The sequence below is a fragment of the Dromaius novaehollandiae genome, chromosome 31 (genome assembly GCF_036370855.1).
Source record: "Dromaius novaehollandiae isolate bDroNov1 chromosome 31, bDroNov1.hap1, whole genome shotgun sequence".
Classification (NCBI taxonomy): Eukaryota; Metazoa; Chordata; class Aves; order Casuariiformes; family Dromaiidae; genus Dromaius; species Dromaius novaehollandiae.
In genome coordinates, this window is record NC_088129.1 from 1,078,678 (window position 1) to 1,098,721 (window position 20,044).

Here is a 20,044-nt window from a genome sequence, read left to right on the forward strand (position 1 = left end):
TAACCTTCACAGTAAAGAAGTTTTTCCTCACATTCAGATAGAACTTGCTGTGTTTCAGTTTGTGCCCGTTGCCTCGCGTCCTATCTGTGGGCACCACTGAAAAGATCTGGCCCGTCCTCTTTACACCCTCCCTCCAGATACTTACACACATTGATAAGATCCCCTCTCAGTCTTCTCTTCTTCAGGCTGAACAGTCCCACCTCCCTCAGCCTTTCCTCTTAGGAGAGATGCTCCAGTCCCTTCATCATCTTAGTAGTCCTCTGCTGGACTTGCTCCAGTAGCTCCATGTCTCTCTTGTATTGGGAAGTCCAGAACCGGACACAGTACTCCAGATATGGCCTCACCAGGGCTGAGTAGAGGGGGAGGATGCCCTCCCTCGACCTGCTGGCAACACTCTTCCTAATGCAACCCAGGAGACCATTGGCCTTCTTGGCCACAAGGGCACATTGCTGGCTCATGGTCAACTTCTTGTCCATCAGGACTCCCAGGTCCTTCTCTGCAGAGCTGCTTTCCAGCAGGTCAGCCCCCATCCTGTCCTGGTGCATGGAGTTATTCCTCCTGCAGGACTCTGCACTTGCCTTTGTTGAACTTCAGGAGGTTCCACTCTGCCCATCTCTCCAGTCTGTCAAGGTCACTCTGAATGGCAGCACAGCCATCGGGGCGATCACCCACTCCTCTCAGCTTTGTATCATCAGCAAACTTGCTGAGGGACCACTCTGTCCCTTCATCCAGGTCATTGATGACCCAGTATTGACCCCCGGGGGACACTGCTAGCTACAGGCCTCTAACTACATGCCACTGAGCACAACCCTCTGAGCTCTGCCATTCAGCCAGTTCTCCATCCACCTCACTGGCCACTCATCTATCCCACACTTCCTGAGCTTGCCTATGAGGATGTTGTGGGAGACAGTCTCAAAAGCCTTCCTGAAGTCAAGTTAGACAACATCCACTGCTCTCCCCTCATCTATCCAGCTAGTCATCCCATCATAGAAGGCTATCAGACTGGATAAGAATGATATGCCCTTGGTAAATCCATGCTGACTACTCCTGATCACCTTTTCCTCCACATGCTTAGAGATGACATCCAGAATGAGCTGCTCCATCACCATTCCAGAGATGGAGGTGAGGCTGACTGGCCTGTAGTTCCCTGGGTCCTCCTTCTTGCCCTTCTTGAAGACTGGAGTGATATTAGCTTTCTTCTGGTCCTCAGACACCTCTCCTGTTCTCCATGTCCTTTCAAAGATGACTGAGAGTGCCCTAGCAATGATGTCTTCCAGCTCCCTCAGCACTCATAGGTGCATCACACCAGGGCCCATGGACCTGTGGATGTCAAGCTTGCCTAAATGATCTCTAACCAGATCCTCCTAGACCAAGAGAAAGTCTTCCTTCCTCCAGAAAGAACCTTCTCTTAGCAGACTTCCCCAGAAGCCTTTCTAACAGGACTGCTAGGTGCAGAACGGTGACAGATGGAAAGACAAAACATCTATACAAATGCACAAGGGTCATCTCCTTCCTATGTTTCCTATGATGCTTAGGACACCCTCCTCCCAAAACACACATTACTGTTTTCTTTCATCTAGTGCTTCACACACACACACTTGTTTGCACAACTGACCCTTCCCACCTTCCCAGACGCACACGTTTTTTCATAAGCTGTCTTGATTTCATTTTGCTTTCTTGATCTCATTTTGGCCTCCATCACTCATCAGGATCATTTTCAGGCAAACGCCTCTGTACTTTCTCCAGTTCTGCCTCTGGAAAGAATGCCTAAATCAATGGTTGCAAAACTGTCTCGTGCTGCTTCAAAAATCTTCTTTGAGATTTACTGCATATTCTGCAGTAAAGACAATTTTTTAAAGTCATTCTTAAGACACATCCTCTTGAGAACCTGTCCAAATCTGACTCTGATCAAGCTATAGTTTGACTTACCTTTGGTTCTATGGGTCTTACTTTTCTTGGACTGGGTAAAACCCAGCCTTGAATGAGAGGACACTCTTTTGCCCCTTATCTTCCTATGAAATGTGTCAATGGAGGTTCCTAGTCTTTTCTTTCTGTTGTTTGTTTGTTTGTTTTGTTTTGTTTTGTTTTCCCAGACAGCATTTCCAGCAAGCTCAAGAGCTTCAGCTATGTAGTTACTACAGAGGAATAGATTATGACTGTAGTCTTACCCACTTAGACTAATTCCCTTAGTACAGTGCAAATCCTCGAATTTCTCTAGACAACAAAGTAACTGTTCTCACAGACCTTAAAGAAACTTGATAGCTTTGAGAAACTCTACTGTTCCGTCACATTCGGATAAATTGAACAGAATTGGCCTCAAATGTTAGTAGGATGGAAGGGATGGACAGAGTGTGTCTTCATAATCTTTATTTCCAGAATGACATCTTTGTTTAAAGGACTATGAACAAATCTAGCAAAGACATTTTGGCTGAGATTTTCAGTCAACAATAGGTTTTGTAGTGGCATGATTGAAAAAAGGGAAACTGGACAAAAGAACAAAGGACACAAAGCACTCTATTATAAAGGCAAACAAAGAGGGTCTGGGGCATCCTCTTTTTAAGAAACTTCTGTAAAATCAGGATACGGGAAAGAGAGGCAGCAGTTTCCCGAGTGCACTAAATGCTTGCTGACAGAACAGCCAAGAGTCAGACAAGCTGAAGTATAAAACTTAGAGGAAAGTTTGAGTGAATTTTTTTGCTGGTATTCAACAGAACATAAGAAGAAAAATATGAAAAAATATTATCACTATCCAGATAGGTTTGCAAATAAAGGGGAACACTCATGTGTGTGATAGATAAAAAACATGCTATCAAGTTGTTCATTACATGCTTTTAAGTCTGATCTTTGTGTTTGCTGGCTGAATGCTAGTTGAACAGAGAAACACTTTGCACAGAAGGATGAGGAAGAATATCCTTACATTTTTCTACCTAGGAACAGAGGGAGAGATGAAGTGGGGAACAAGCAGTTATTTTGGTCTTGCAGCATAGATCTTGACACGTACTTTTTCCCCTGATCAGATTGTTCGAGCCTCTCTAGCCCTATTGGATGCTGAATATACAGTCACAAACTTCAGTGGCAATAAAGATATAAGGACAAAGGTTCACTACAACTATACGCCATATAGAAGTCTTACGGTTCTTACTGTTCAGGTAAGAAATCATACTTTTGCTAAATCCATAAATAAAAACCACTGCATTTATAATGATATTTCAATTAATTCATATGGACTTAATGGTTTGCACTGACAGAAATGAACCTGCCTGCTGGAGTTATTGCTACTTTTAGATGGGAATACCTCTCTGAGAGCACTTGAATTTATCCTGTAATTGGAGATGTGAGGGGGGGAAAAAAAAGAAGAAGAACAGAAAGGCTGAGGAAATCGTGAGTTTTTTTTATTAAAGAGGACTGAGGAATACTTTTGATAAAAGTATTTAAGTACAGAAAAGTCATCTTCAGAAAGGAAAGTGAATACACTGTTCTCTATGTTTAAACGAACGTGAGAAGTCACGGGCATAAGAGAATTTTCTCTGCATAATTATACTTAAATCCTCGAACACATGTATGCCAACAGAAATTCTATTAGGAGAAGCTTTTAAGAGCCTGTTAAAAACTATCAGGAAAATTTCAGTTTAAATCCCTACCAGCAAAATTCCAACTACTTTGTAACTGCCAAACTCCATAGAATGCATGTCCTGAGATAGAAGAATCTGTGTTTAAATATTGTATCAGCATAGATTTTTAACTGAAACAATATTGTTCAGTAGAAGATGGGAAAAAGTGCTTACACTTCATACCATTTCATTTTTATAGGCTCACTGGTAAGTATTAGCATGGCAAAAACAAAACTAGCAACACATTTTACAGAAAGAAAGCCTTGATAATAATAGTTTTGAAAGTACAGTCCTTAATTTAGTTATGTTATGCCATTTCAACTCACTGGTCGGTTCAAGTTATAAACCTTTACTGTCAGTATGCTCTAGGACTAGCTCAACAGTGATTTTGAGAGCCAAGATCTTGGGTGGAAGTTTGAAGGCTTCACGTTTGTTAAGCTACAAGTTTCTCTTTAAATCACTGATGTAAGCCAACAGGGAGATCAGTACAGTAACATTTCTTGTCCCTAGGAATTTACCCATGAGGGTTTTTTTCATTAAGAAAGGAAGAAAAGAAACAACAGTCTGGTAATATTGATAGAGAAGATGAGATATTTTTAACTCTTCACTGAAAGGAGAAAATTGCCAGCAAAGGTAATGGAAATTTCATGGAAGACAGAAGTAAATATGGACAGGTGACTAGAGCAGGTGAAGTATATGTCTTCTGCACCACTTGCTGTATGTAGAAAAATTTGGTAGGAAGCTGTAGAAAGAAAAGATGCTTTGCAATCCTCTTTGCCTTTAACAGTATCAAACCTATCATCCATAAGTTTATTCTCATTTTTCCCTATTATGTTGAGTTCTTTCTACACTTACACTTGTTATTTTGACTAGAACATGTGAAGAGACCAAAGGAGTCCTACAAGAATTTCACCTGGAAGTTCTGCTATTGGTGCTGTTCGTTAGGAAGCCTGGCTATTGATGGGTTCCCAATTTCAGTGGTTGACAGCTCTTCATGTATTGACTTTTCAACACATACCATGTCTGATCACAGGTAAAGATAGTTCCACTTTGAACATATGTTGGTAAAACATCTTGTTTCTACCAAGGTTCACGGAAGTATGAAAGTAAAAAATAATGAGTACATATTCTTTCTTTTTTTTTTTTTTAACTTGGATGATATATGAGGCTTAAAACACTTACCAAATATAAGCATGCAGTGCAGTCTGAGATGTGTTAAGGTTCCTGAGACATCAGCATAAGCTGGAAGATATGATAGGGCCTGTAGGAAACTTTGACGTTCTGGTGAAATGAAGACCAAATGGGATACTTCAAGGTAAGTCAGATAGCACCAGACACCTTGGTGTAGCCAACTGAATTGTGCCCAAGGTGCTGGATTCAGCTCACAGATTTAGCTGCCTATTTTTAGGCCTCCACAAAGTTGCCCATGCATAAACTTCTACTGGTATTTTAAATATGGTAGGGTTTTCTGCTTGCCTCTAGCTGCTTTAAAATAGAATAGACGCACTGTATACTCTGTTCCACATCTGCCAGCCCTGTGTCTAGGGTACCTCAAGGCATCAAAGATGGCACAAGATTTTTAATGAATGAAGGTAGGTTTCTAATATAGGGTGAACTGAACAGACTCTGTCTCCATTAGCTATAGTAGGAATTTAGTCAGCTGAAATGTAAACACCTACTTATGGACATCTGTATTTAAGTTCCCTATCCTGGCCCTGAATCCCACTCTCTGTGAATTATTGAGATACCTATCCACAGACATCTAGTGCCATTTTTTACTGTATCTGATATTTCTTGTCAAATGGAGCTGGCAGATACGATTAGAGATTGATATAGATTTGTATCCTTCAGACTTGGTTAGATGTCATACAACATAGCATAAGAAATCCTTATGATAAGATGTCTGAACTGTTTCTTGGATGTTGCATGGTAGTTTATTAATATGCCATAGAATAAAGTCAAGTTGCTGTGATATGACTTCTTTGAAAGTCCATGTTGGATGTTACATATTATTTTGTCATTTCTAAGGTGCTTTTCTTCCATTCCAGGATCTTCCTTGGCATTGAAATGAGAATTGCTGCTATAAAATGTCCTGGTTTTCCATTTTTCTCCCTTTCAAACGTATATATTGTGGGTGAGGTTTATCTCATATAGCTTTAGAAGTATCAAATTTGGACATCCAGTTTCAGGGTAGTCACCCTAGGTTTCTCCATTCAAAGAAAAGGATGGGACCAGAGAGCCACTGGCCCTTTTACAAAGGCTGTGATTATTTGGTCCCTGAAGTTGCCTGTCTGTCAGCACCATATGGATGTCTTGCATACCCTAAGATGTTTCTAATGACACTAGCTACTATTGTTTGGACAACTAAATCCCACCTAGCCATTTTTGTTTGATAAATCCTGCATCTTGTGCTTGACCTTTTACAGACTTCCCAATGTTCACCCATTTTCCACGTTTTTGCACTAGCAGTCACTAATGTCCATGAACCTGTTTCAGTTAGTGTTCAAAGTACTGAAGGATAAATTTCATGAGCCTCACATTATCTGAACATTACTCAGCTGCTTATGTAATCTGCCATGTTATTTTTTATTTTTCTTTTGGGTTCCTCTCCTCTTCATATGGGTATTTGTTCTATTAGTTGCCTGAATTAGGGCCACATAAAATGCAAAATGCACAAACATAAACAACTGCAATAGGTAGAATTTGCAATTATATCTCCACACAGGTCAGTTTGTAAGCTCTCTTCCTTATACTTCAGTCACTGGAATCATTGGAGAAGGGGTTGTGCTGCCTTGCCATGTGGCAGCAGAGCATATTCCTGAGATGTTTTCTGTCCAGTGGATATTTAATGAACAATTGGAAAAAATAACTGTGAGCAGATATGATGGAAAAAGCAAAAAAGAGATACAAGATGAGAGATATCGAGGCAGAACAGAATTTTTCCACAGTGAATTTAGAGCTGGAAACATGTCTCTGCACTTGAGGAATGTCAAGAACTCTGACAAAGGATCGTATACTTGTGTGGTCTCTTTTGACAACCAGTACCATGATGTGCTCATTGAACTGGAAGTGGCAGGTCAGTGGCTATTCTCTCTCTTAATGTATGTAAAGAACTGAACAGAAACATACATATCAATTATTGACTGAGGGAATCATGATATGATTTAATTTTAATATAATTTGATTGATAACCTGTCTTTATGCAAAGAACATGAGGGATATGTTTGACTCAAGAAAGTTTTCTCTTAAGTAATGGCTGTATCAGATACCTGAGGTAAGATTTAGCTCCAGTTTGAGATACCTGCATTTAGGTACCTGAATACATGCATCTGCATGTGAGCTGTGAATTTAATTTCCCTTTATACTCAATGGAATCCTAGTCAGCAAATTCAGGGAAGTCTACAATTATTCAACTGATTAACGTAAAGTTAAATTTAGGCTTGCTCTGTGTAATCACCCATGACTAAACCAGTTGTGTAGGCTTTCCATACGGTCAGCATAGTCAATGGTACACACACCCATTGAGTCCAGTTGGTCCCATACCAGTACCCTACTGCTTATATTGCTGCATGCCCATGGCAGGAAAACAAGACATTCCATAGACCTTCACTGCTCCAATTTCCATTTCAGTGCATTAATAAATACTCATCTGGTAGCTTAAGTTAATGCGGTTGACTTGGAAGGGAACAAATATTTCTTCTTGCTTTCCCTGCTACAGAAGAATAAATTTCTCCTAGATAAGTGTGGTGGGTGTGGCTTTCAGTCCTTTTAGGCCATAAGATTAGACAAGACCTTCTCAAGTATGGAGTTCATTTCCCTAGCATTCTAGACAATCATTACATAAGATCTCAGTGAACAAAAAAGGAAGATGAACCATCTTCAAGCCAGAGAAGATACATCTCTCACTCTGAATGTAAGGTTTTTCAAAGTCTCTCTTCTCTGAGCATTAGGGAACAACTTCTGATATCAAGAAAATGAGCTGTAGACCTCAGTAGACCTCATCTGTACCATGCCAGTAGTAACTGTATTTGAAATAACAAGCCTGACACTAATATTTTCTGTTTGATGGACAGATTGCATTATTTGTCCATAGACTTCCTGCAATCCACTAATACTCATAATTTTAAGGATTTTTTTTCCTTAAAAAAATTCCACGGGCAATCTCCCTCCAGAACTGCAGTCTCCAGTTAGCATGATCTGTTGTACTCTCTATTAAGTCTTCCCTTATTCTCAGTTTGACAGATTCTGACCATGAAGAACTGCTGACCGTGAAGAAAGCAACTTCAGGGCCCAAGTCTCTGCCATAGTTTAAGTTCAGAAAAGTCTTTCTATGTAATTTCATGCAAATTAAAAAAAAGTTAAATTAAAGCACTTCCTTTAAAAATTGGACAATTTTCCACACTCAGTACTGCTTAAAATGGAAAATGTGTATGTTTTTTCCTTAGCTAGAGGTGGTGTGCCTTCCATTTTCCTGAGAAGTCATGTGAAGCAGGGCATCAGCCTCACTTGCCACACAGAAGGGTGGTTTCCTGAACCGCAGGTGATTTGGTTGGATGGTCGAGGACAGATCCGGAAGGAGCTATCAACCACAAAGATAATGATGATGCCTGCAGGCCTATACAGTGTTGCAACTTCCATGAACCTGGAACAAGGATCTGACATGGAAGTCTCTTGCATGATAGTCAACAATCTGCTAAACACAACGAGTGAGTCCCGAGTCCTGATTTCAGGTGGGTGAGCTTCAGATAGACTGCCTGCTAAATGAAAAGGCTTCCATTTTTATGTCATGAGAGGTCCTGAAGATGTATCCCCAAAATCAGTGTGTAGTGTTGGAGAAAATTTCATGTGAGCTGCAGTTGTCTTCCACCTTTTTCTCTAGTCTACTGCACAGCCTTCAACAGAACTTCGTGAATCAGGTTCCCATCTGAAAAGGGGCCAGATATTAACATTTTCTGTTTTTCTTTTTTCCAAATTCAGTACAGTCAACTTCTTGGTGCTGAATTAAAACGTATTAAAAATACAACTGTATCCACATACAGAAATGATGGTTCCTCCATGATAGTTGAGCACTCTAAAAGCTTCAATACCGAGAAATATGTGACCAGGCCATTTAATAACTGAATTGGTGTGTTTCACAGAGTTGAGAAAAATAATTATGTTCATGATAGTTAAACTGATAATTTCAACTTCTTACAAACATTTTTAGTCTATGTTTTTACCTTTGATGTTTTTATTATGTGCATTACTGTGTAATCATTATGGGGCAGGTAATACCATGCTTCACTGCACTCTGTAGCATTTACACACTTCTGTTTGCCGGGTACATAGACAAGTATCAGGTAATAGTGCAATATAGTCTCAAGCAAGCCTCATAGGACCGGACCCCAAAAAGTAACTTCACCATCACAAAGCTAATATCTAAGTCTGGAACGGAAAGCAGAATGTGGTGTAAGGCTCTTGAAGCAGTGTGCGAGGCAAGTTCCCTTCAGGCTCGCATCAAGAAAACCCAGGACATTGAATGTGGAGGTACCTAGAATGAGACAACAGGAAACACTAAACATAGGGAATATTTTAAATCTTATTCTTCCGCATTTATCACAGTCACAGAATATCTGGGGTTGGATGGGGCCTCTGGAAATCATCTGGTTCAATCTCCCTGTTCAAGCAGATTCAGCTATAGCAGGTTGCCCAGGACCATGTCCAGTCAGATTTTGAATACCTCCAAGGATGGAGACTCCACTATGCACCTTACTCTGCAGGATGAATTGACTCAGAGCAAGAGTGAGCATGCCTCTTTCACCTAATAGTGATGGTTTCCTCCTTCATTCCGTTCCCTACTTAAAGGCCAGTTTAGCATGAAATGCATCAATAATCCCTTGAAAGGAGCTGGGAACCAATATTGCTCCTATTTCCATGGCGTGTCTACTCATGCAATGTGCAAAGCTGTCTACCTATCTCAAACATCTCATTCATACTTCCAAATCAGGTACCTAGAGAGTGTCCTTGCATTGTTCCTCCAGGGGAGATCTCTTCTTCAGCACCATTACTAGGATAATTCAAATAAAACACAAGTTCACCAGCTCCTCAGATGTACCATCCACATCTTGAGTTATAATTTTATTTAAACCTTAAGCATTAATAGAATATAACTTCTTTTGGTTATCTTTACAGATGTTTTCTTTCCATCCATTTCCAAATGGCTAGTTGTCTTCCTGGTAATTTTATGTCTTAGCATGGTCCTTATTTCCTCTACATTTTGTAAGCTGAGAAGTAAGTATTTCTTCATATGTTATTTTAGTCAACATATAGAAATATCAAAACAGTTAATACTGAAATGCATGACTGTAACAAAAACTCACAAGAAAAATCATCAGTGACTGCTTAATAAGCAAATTCAGAAGATGGAACACAAAAGGGGTGGGAAAGCATGTGCACTGAGCAAGAGGGAATGCAAATTGCATGTCATTTTCTCAGATGGCGTTAGGTCTGACAAGAGTGGTTTTGTGAGATAAAATAAATCTGTATGCTCATTTCCATAAAAAATAGAGAGATACAGGTAACTCCAGAGGGTTACCAATGACAACAGTGCCTATATGACGAATCAGAGAACTGATTTCTGTCTGTATTACTCTAGAATAACATGCACAAAAGGTTTTCTTTTTCTTTTCTTTTTTTAAAAAAAACAGGTAACCACAAGAAAACAGTAAAATCAAGTAAGTAATGAAGAGGATGAATGTAAATATCATGAAAATATGCTGGGTGTATAGTTTATTTATATTAAATTAAAGAACTAATTAGCAGTCCTAGCTGTATCTAGACATTTCACAGAATCATAGAAGACTTGAATTTAGATGGGACCTCTGGAGATCATCTGGTCCAACCCACCTGTTCAAGCAGAGTCAGCTAGCCCAGGAAAGTGTCAAGTCAGGTTTTGAGTATCTCCAAGGACGGAGACTCCCCAGCCGCTCTGGGCAACCTATTCCAATGCTCAACCACCCTCACAGTAAAAAAGACATTTTCTTAGATTCAGGTAGAACTTCCTGTGTTTCAATTTGTACTCCTTAGCTCCTGTCCTGTCACTGGGCACCACTGAGAAGCTGAACACTTCCAGCTCTTTCAGACTCTCCTCATATGAGAGATGCTCCTGTCCCTTAATCATCTTTGTGGTCTTTTGCTGGATTCACTCCAGTAGCTTCATGTCTCTCTTGTACTCGGGAGCCCAGAACTGGACACGGTACTCCAGATGTGACCTTACTAGTGTTGAGTACAGTGGAAAGATCACCTCCCATGACCTGTTGCCAATGCTCTTCCTAATGCAGACCAAGATACCCCTAGCCTTCTTTGTGATGAGGGCACTTTGCTGACCCGTGTTCAACTTATTCTCCACTTGGACACCGAGATTCTTTTCCATAAAGCTGCTCTCCAGCTGGTCAGCCCCCAGCTTGTACTGGTACATGGGGTTTCATGGTTTTTCATTGTATTTTTGCACTGCACAAAGTGATGAGATCCAGTATAAGTGTTTTCAGCTGTGCCTTATGAACAGAGTCTGTTTCCTTTTCTCATTAAGGTCTAGTCATTACCGTATGCTGACTGACATACTGTACCATATCATTCATATTCAGGCTTCCTTTGTAATTGTTCCAGAGTTAGTTAATGGATCAAATGTGTTCCTTTGATTCTTCAGAATAGGAAAAACTAAATGAATTAACCCAACAATCAAAAGCAATTCAAGTATCCAATTTAAGGCCTGCCATAAGACTCTAAAAGCAGGAGGCATTTACTGTTTAAACACATCTGCTTAGAACTCCCCAGTTATATTTATACTTGAAAATAAAATGGATCAATTGGCACTTTTCACTGGTCCATGCTGGCATGGTATGGCTCACATCCATTATGGACAATAGCTTGTGCTTCATGTTGTGCCTCAAAGCAATATCTGCCTGTTGTTTGGAAGAGTACCAATTGGTTCATGTCATAACCATGCCAAGGACTATTCTAACAAATGAATTACATGAATAATTGTGTTTCCTGAGGAACATCTGGCCTTGCTCCCTCAAACTGCTTGGAAGTTAAGGATATACATATCCATGGAGCCAAAAGGTATTTATCTGTAATCTCTGAACCTCAGGCTACAATTAGAACAAGACTTACCCAGGAAAGACTGAATATCTCAAGGTGTTCCACGTTATCGCTCTCTCTCTCTCTCTCTTTTTTTTTTTTTCCTTTTTTCTATCTCTTTTAGCAATGAGAGATGTCTTAGTTTAAGAGTAAACTCTCAGGTCCAACAAGAAGCCACAGGATGTTTATTAGGTTAATGTAAACTGAAGTCTTAACTCCACCTATTTCAGTTCATGTATAATTTTCACTATTGAAGGACAATGGACTTTTATAAGAATAAGCAACATTGTGATCTGATTTTCTTCATTTTTCAGTAAGAGGGAAGATGGCAATGGAAGAAGGTAAAAGTCCTTTGCATTTGAAATGATATTAAGATATTCAGAGATATCTAAGATGTAGATCCAGGGAAGCAATATTCAAATGCATGTTGATTTTCAAGGTATTAGTTGCAGGAGGAGCAGCCCTTTTCAATATTAAGGAAGAAGTGACAACCATACACAGTACAGTGAAGGCTGTAAATGCTTATGAGAGAAACAACCTGGGTCAGCAGTGACATCTTTGATAATTCAGCCCAGATCTTTGCTGTTCAATGGAGCTTTCTTATCAAGCTTTTAGAACACCATCTTTTCCCGATGACCACTCTTCTGACTTCTTCAAGACTATTCAAGTCTACCCTTAGTCAGCTGAGTGGCCTTCTGCACTGTATGCATTTTATTCATGGATCTCTACTGACCATAATGGGAGCCTGGATGCCTACAGCTCAATCCACTTGCTTGTATACAGGTGTCCCGTAGTCTTTGTGATGCTCTTGGGCATCCCACTTAACTCCAAGTTGCCACCTGGGAAGAAAGCAGATATCTCATAGGTTTTTGGATGGTATTTGACAGCCTGTGCAGAGTTGTCAGTCACACTAGAGTATCCCAGATATCCTCATGCAAGGAAATGAGTCATGCCTTTAATGTCTAGGCTCCCATGACAGTCAGTGGGCATCTGCACGATACAGTCAGATACACCTAAGGTGGGATTCAGTTGCTTTTCACTGTCATTTGAGACACCCTTGGTTATTTGGGACACCAGGGCAGGGCTACCAGGACTAACAGAGCATGAGTAGAAAACCAGAGCCCAACTAGAGAGGTACCTACATGCTAGCTGAGATACTCCAAGGCATCTCAGATGCACTAGGTACCTATGTGTGGGCTACAGATTTCCCCTTATCGATGTGGTCAAATGAGGTGTAATGTAAACATGAAGGAAGACCTCCGCTAGCAATACAAATAAGTCTTGTTCTCACCCTGCTTAACCTGAAAGAGTTATCTAACTATAATAAAGTTAAAATATTGGGATGCATTCATGGATTACATTGTTGAAATTCTTTTGGATTTACACTTACTGAACTCAAAGGAGTTAACAAGACAATGAAAATAGCTATACTCCACAGATAAATGTGCTATATGGTTATGCAGTTTGTCCACTTACCCTGTTGAAGGCATCAAGCCAGTCTGTCACGGACCATGCACTGATATCTGTATCTTTTCTAGAAAAGGAACAACTGAAGTCAATGTTAGGTAAGATACCTAAGTTGTCCATTGTATTTATTTGTCTGTATCCTACTGATATGCCCAGATGTTTTTGTCTAGCTACTGGGTTTGATGGCACTCTTCAATGTGTTCAAGTACTTAAAATTAAAAGCAAGAATAAACTGAATCAACAGAATTCTCATGTGAAATACTTTAGGGCATAGTCTGAGATATTTACTTTTCTCTTTTCAAAAGAAGACCTTAAGTATTGTAGAAATTTTTTATGTGCTTATCTGTAAAACAATCTAACAGGAAGCATATCGGAATGATGCATTTTTCGCAGAAGTGATGCAGGCTTAGCAATGACGCTTTATGGAATATCGTACAAAAGCCCAGTTTGTAACTTTTAATTTCCATTTTATACCCAATAACAACCCCATTAACCTTATTTGTTTTCTATTTTTGCATGTGCTGAACATTTTAGAGAGAGAGAAAACCACAAATAAAACAGGTAAATCTCATTTTAATAAAAAAAAAGAAGATGGATGCAGTCCTGACATAGTGTAAATAAACCAGTCTCTTTAGTTACCTTGTTTTTTTATTTTAAATCACTTCTCAAAAATGTGATTAGAGGTGACTACAATGCAAAGAGGCCAATGATATTTACCTCCCTTCATGCACAGAGTATGTTGTGTCTCTGTTATTGCCTAGATCATGGACCACCAATCTCTCTCAAGGCTGTGCATTAGCTCTTCTCTCTCCCTCATATCTGTCTCTGGACACAACCGCAAGTTTCACAGAATGAGCACTCATAGCTCAGCTTTCTCATTCTTCCCTTCCCCACTTTTCAGACATTACTTCCTGGAGGTCTTCCTATGCCAATTCAGGCATAAATTGACTGAAACTATGAACTGAAAATCACCACTTTTTCACTTTTTCTTCATTCCCACTTCATCTTTAGCTCTTTCTTCTGGATTTTCTTGCCTGCACAAAGAGTTGGAGATCTTTATTTCCTACTTGGCATCTCCAGTCAGCTCTCCTTTCATGTTTTTTTCAACCACTTAACTCGTTATTGCAGTTGTGGCAATAGTAAACAACCTCAGCTTTTCTCTTTGCCTCATATTCCTCACAAATCTCTTGCCGTCTCCTGGAAAAAAAAAGTATGACCACCCCTCCAAAAAAACAGTAAGGGTTATTTCTACTCCTTTTTTCCATATAGTGATGAATTAAGGTTCAACAGCTATTTTGAAATCTTTTTTCTTCTTGTTATCCTTCCTCCCCATTTCTCTTCAGAACCTTGAAATTTATAAGAATTTTATTCATCTGTCTCATATTCACATTCACATTGAAGTTATATATTGAGCAAAGAAATGAACACCTGAGAAAAAAATGATGCAAGTAACAAAACTACTAAGTTACTCTACAGCCACTGATTTTTTTTTAACCTTTTTCTCCATGACAAACTACATAAGATTTGGAGATTATTGGTGTCTACATTTTCCTATCTCTAAAGTAAATCATACATGTCATTTGAGTAAGTGATGAGATGTCCAAAATCAGAACTCTTTAGTATTTTCTAAACTCAGGATTCTGATAAATTCTTAGCAGATATGGGCAAAAATTAGAACCAGAACATTGATGTGTTCCTGTTAAAAGGTTGTAACTTCTTTTATCCTACAAATTTAATGACAGAAATTTCCCACATTATTATACACACTGTTCCCACAAGACAATAATTCCACTGTCATTCTCACAAACCTTACTTATTTTGTCCTTGTGTTTTTACTTCACTCATTCATGTTATTCTTTTACAGCAAAGTCTATACTCAGAGAACGCTTTGGTAAGAAAACACCTCATATAAATCCTACATTTTTGTCAACCTTAGAAACAATAAGGCAAGTGTTTAGGTCTGTCTATGCCATCCCTGAAACCCTATAAGATTCTGTTCCTTCCTTCAAGAAATACCTCACATGACTTGCTCTCCTGACATTTTGTGTCTTGGCAACAAGTTTTTCATGCCTAACATTACAACACAGCTACAGACATTGTTGATATCTAATGAGCTTTTATCAAAGCAGAGATGAGCTGCAACTCCTTCCAGTCACATAGCACAGCCCAGTGACTTCTGGGACTCGTGCCTTACCTACAAAGCAAGAGCAGTCAGTTCCAATCTCCTCTGGTTAAGTCACAAACACAAAATCTAGCCCATGGTCTCTTTTAGCAAGGGTTCTCAGCACTAGTTTTTTGGGCAGAAGCTTATCTATTTTGCTGCTCTGTTAGACTTCTCCCTTTCAAAGAATACATTCCAGTAATACATGCAAACACCAGAACACTTTGCAGTAGGAAGATGAAGCTGGCATCAACATGGTTCAGGATGCCTACAAAACAAACTTGACTTTTCAGCATGCTACAGGAGAGCTCTTCCAGGAAGGATGCAGACATGTCTTGCCTTGCAGAAAGTCAGTCGCATTATGATGAGAACTGATAGGGCACACAAGCATCCAGATCAGACACAGTACAGGAATGAACATCCCTGAGTGCACACTAAAATATTGTGAAAATCAGACCTTCCCTTAAATAATCCTGTCTAGCTTCTGCTTAATCTGGCTCCCAGATACTTTAGCAAAAGGTTTGTTGAGCATAATCCTAAGGCTATGGTATAAATGCAGAGCTTATGAAATCTGAAGGCCCAGGGTCTTCAGACTGAGATATTTAAATGTCATGAATAAAAAAGTCTGCAGGCAAAATTGCAGAACTCTGTCATTTTCCATGCTTTGGGGTTGTCTTTTTTTAAAAAAAAATGGAATCACAAAAGAAAAAAAACAAGAGTCAGTGACTGGAACATCTTTACTTTTCAGATCAACTTAACGCTGAGTTGGGTAAGTCATTTAAAAATGCTGGCTAATTATTAGAGTTATTGGTGTGTTAAGAGGAGTAAGGCCAACACTGATGCAGAATCACAGTGATGGCAATTGCACATGAGTAGGCTGAAACAGTTTTGTTTGAGAGCTATTTCACTGCCTCATAGATTCATAAAATATTGATGGCCATTTCTTTTTCTAGATTTCTGGGAGTCTCAGAGCCATGCAGGTAAGCTGACAGGAAGAAGGGTGGGGAAATGGTGTGGCCAGCTGTCCGAGTTACCCTCAAATGACAGTGCCATGTTTCTAGAGATGTACCAACTCAGATGGAGTCAAAAGCATGTATCCTCACCTGTCTTGCTCTAAAGGAAATGAGGCCAGGATGTGTGTGTTGGGAAGCGTGAGAAGTATGGGGGGGGGGGGGCAATTCTGGAGAAGATGGATAGCCATGTGGAAAGGGAAAGAGAGAGACTTATTCTAGAGCGTATGGGGAAAGAGCCACCTGGACTTGTGCCCTGAGAGAGGAGATGGCTGTGACGGCTGGAAGGTGCCTCTTTGCCCATCAGCAATTGGATGCACTGCTTTGGGGAGTGTTTAAAGTCTCTGCTGAATCAAGGCAGCACCGCTCAGTTCCTGGAACGTTTCACCCCCTCGCACCTTGTGGACAGAGGTCCCCAAGTCACCTTGCTAATTGGATTGTCCTCCTTTCCCCTTCCAGTACCCATTACCATGAATCCAGACGGCCAAGCCTTAGAGCTCCAAGTGCCTGGAGCGCTGGACCCCAAGAGCAACACCACCTCTGAATCTGCTGATCTGAGCGCTCCCTCCACAGTCCGCATCCTCGTGGGGCAGGGAGGGTTTGCAGCCGGGAAACACTACTGGGAGGTGGAGGTGCCGCAGCAGCAGGACTGGGTGCTGGGGGTAGTGGAGGAGAAAGGGAAACATGCCGCGGGAGGTATACTTCCCATGGAGGACTACTGGGCTCTGCACAGATCCCAGGGAGAACTTGTCTCTAGCAAAGCAGATGTTAGGATTGAGAAGAAGCTGCTGGATTATTCGGTGATTGGTGTGCTTCTGGACTTGGAGGAAAGGCAAGTCAAATTTTACGAAGCAGTGCAGATGGTCCTCCTGGTAACAATCCCTATAAGTCTTGGAAAGGAAGTTGCAAAAAGGTTTTACCCCTTTGTACCCAAGAGGGAAAGTACACTCAAACCTTTTGTTCTCCATCCAGTCAGAATACCTTCTGTTTTGGAAAAACTGTGAAAGGAAGTGTTGAATCTAGTGGATTGTAGAATTAAAGCTCTCTTTCCAGAAGAGGGGAAGAGTAAGAGAATAAAACATCCAAGACATTAATAACTATAAAATAAAGGGAGCAGGATCAGGGAATAAAATAGGAAAACTAGAAAAATGTTGAACAATGAAAGAAAGTTGCAGTGTTTCAAAAATAGAAAAAAGTGCAACTCGAAACAAAAGTTTTTTTATAAATATTTGGAATCTCAACTAAGAGAGCAGAAAAATTCTATAATGGCTAAATTGGGGTGGAGGATACTCTAAGTTGGCCAAGAGATGTATCAACCATTACAAAAAAATGTGGTATAGAAAATAACTCTGGGACAAATAGAAAACTTCCTTCATTGTTCTTTCTGAATGATCTAACAACAATAGATATGAAGTAAATGGAAGCTTGAAATAAAAAAGGAAAGGTAGAAGAGTCTGATTATTCAATTTATCAATTCAAATCATTATTGTTAGGAGAATTTAACCTCCTGCATTTGTAGAAACCTTGATATATTCTCTGTTGTCTCTTTAACTGGAACATGGTTAGGTGACAAGGGGCAGGAGGGTTTTTTGTTTTTCTCTTGACACTTTGATGTGGTTCTTACTCAACTCATTCGTGCTCTAGGGAACTCTGACAACTTTTTGATGGAAATACCCTTCAGCCCAGCACTGGCCTCCCCAAGGAAATCTATCAATTGTTACTGGTATAGTTAAAGGAGTTATACTTCCCCTGTCTAAGCTGACAGATTCCTGTATCACTCTTTACATTTAAATGCTATTTGTCAAGAATGCATTATGTTTTCTGACCTCCTGAAAGTGTAATATAAATTCCTGGGTGGAGACTCAACCTAGGGGGTTTTTTGAACTGTCCTCACCATAAACTTGAACTGGGCCCTTGTTGCTGTCAGTCAGTCCTGGCAGTAATAACACACAATATTAACTGATTTTAAAAGAAACCTGCACTGTCTTACCTTGAGTTTCATGTGCTACTTTTTCCATATTAACTCCAGCCACTTGAGACATCTGATGAATCAAAAGGAGTTAAGTTAAATCTAAGCATTAAAAAGCAACCATGAAAAAAGAGGGAAAACATGTGACTAAATACTTGAAGGTCTCATTAAACCTGGAAATGTTACACGAACTCTTTATAATAAATTATATGTAAACTGTTCCCCTACTGTCTGCACTTTCTTTTCATTTTATAACCTGTCTGTGTGACTGTCTTGATTTATCTTTGGCAGGTTGAGTGAAGAGTAAAATTTCTTTCAGTCTCTGACCCATTCACCATGACAGAAACTCAGAGCTGCTTGTGCCAAAATGGTCAAATTAATTAGAAATAGTGAGTGCAAGTAGAACATCATCTCACAAGCTAATACAGTTTAAATGATTAATTCACTTGCAGTGCTGCCAGCTGGCTTTGAAAAAGCAATGAATTTCCCTTCTCTAACTAAAAACACCCTGAAACCAGCACAGGGGAAGACTTGACTATCTGAAGAAACACATTGTAAGGGAGAAGAAGGATGAGAAAGGAGGTAGGTTTTTCAAAGGCTTTTCTAAACCCGTCTGAGTAGGAAGTGGATAGAAGACCTGCCCTTCAAATGCCTCCATGGGATGAGGCTTTTGAGCATGGTGTGGGCATCCTATTGCTGTTTTCCATGAGTCTTCTCCAAGCCACAGTGCTGCCCACTGAGATCAAGGAGCTTGTGGGGCTACAAGGGTTTTGCTATGCACTACAGGCTGCCAATTTCTCATAATCAGCTGTCTGAGATTCCTGATGATGCAAAAATTTGCCTACATCCTGCTGTCACACTGGTAATGACATGGTGTGTTGTGGACTAAAACCACGCTGTAGCCTCTAATCTCCCTAGGGTCAGCACCTTCCTTTCTTGGGCTAGCCTTTTGGTGGATGTCCCCTATTCAGGAAGGTACCACATCCATTGGTCATCAGCAGCCCACAGGACAGGCTTCAGGGAGTGATAAACCAGAGGATGCACACACTGGCAAAGAAGGATGCAGTGGGCAAAGGTAATGGCCATAAAGAGGACCTAAGGTGACAAACTGAGCTGGAAATATCAACAGTGCAGACACTTCAACTGAAGAGACCTAAACTGAAGACATCTAAATTAAAGCAGCTCAGTGTCCCTGTACATCCTGGACATTAAAACAATATCCATACATATATAGAGAGCAATCCCTTTTTGTCTTTTGGACAATCTGAAACCTATTATGCAAAAACATTCATAAATAGATCTCTTCTTCCCCTTTTTAATTCCCCCTTATTTTGAGAAAAAGCTAAGATTTCCAGCTGCTCCGCTTCCTTACCTTAGCATAATGACATCATATTCCCAACTTTTTCTACCCCCCAAAAGAATTTTCTTATGTTTACCTGTCATATCATACTAGTCTTTCTTCCAGTTTTTAGTCATCAGCCACTGATGAAAGGTTATCTCATTACTCTTCTCCCATTAGTGGAGAATTGCTCCTCCTACTTGAGCTTATAAATGACTTTGGTCAGTTTGTTTCTTCCCGCGTTTTTCAAAATTCTCATAGCCAGGAGAGATCTTCTGACAGGTAAGAGCACAAGGCTTTTTCATGCTGGAGAGAATGCACAATGAGAATAGCAATATATATATATATATAAAAAATATACATATATAT

The 20,044-nt window shown here is 40.0% G+C and overlaps 1 protein-coding gene across 1 annotated transcript; it reads left to right on the top strand.

Annotated features, from left to right (window-relative positions):
• The first annotated feature begins 3,095 nt into the window (after positions 1–3,095).
• Positions 3,096–18,551, top strand: LOC112995256 (butyrophilin subfamily 3 member A2-like). The gene is made up of 13 exons (XM_064499596.1): positions 3,096–3,149; positions 4,485–4,644; positions 6,337–6,687; positions 8,057–8,341; positions 9,783–9,881; positions 10,298–10,324; positions 12,044–12,070; positions 13,268–13,294; positions 13,731–13,757; positions 15,061–15,087; positions 16,106–16,126; positions 16,311–16,337; positions 16,827–18,551. The coding sequence occupies exons 2-13, from the start codon at positions 4,572–4,574 to the stop codon at positions 17,369–17,371; spliced, it is 1,536 nt and encodes a 511-aa protein (XP_064355666.1). The 5' UTR covers positions 3,096–3,149; positions 4,485–4,571; the 3' UTR covers positions 17,372–18,551.
• Positions 18,552–20,044: the final 1,493 nt, after the last annotated feature.

What these genes read in the sequence shown, in the direction of transcription:
- LOC112995256 (XM_064499596.1), top strand. Translation starts at nt 4,572, where the DNA reads ATGGGTTCCCAATTTCAGTGGTTGACAGCTCTTCATGTATTGACTTTT. An exon ending in GTCCCGAGTCCTGATTTCAG is followed by an intron (nt 8,342 to 9,782) that starts GTGGGTGAGCTT and finishes TTATCTTTACAG; the next exon opens with ATGTTTTCTTTCCATCCATT. An exon ending in ACAACTGAAGTCAATGTTAG is followed by an intron (nt 13,295 to 13,730) that starts GTAAGATACCTA and finishes TGAACATTTTAG; the next exon opens with AGAGAGAGAAAACCACAAAT.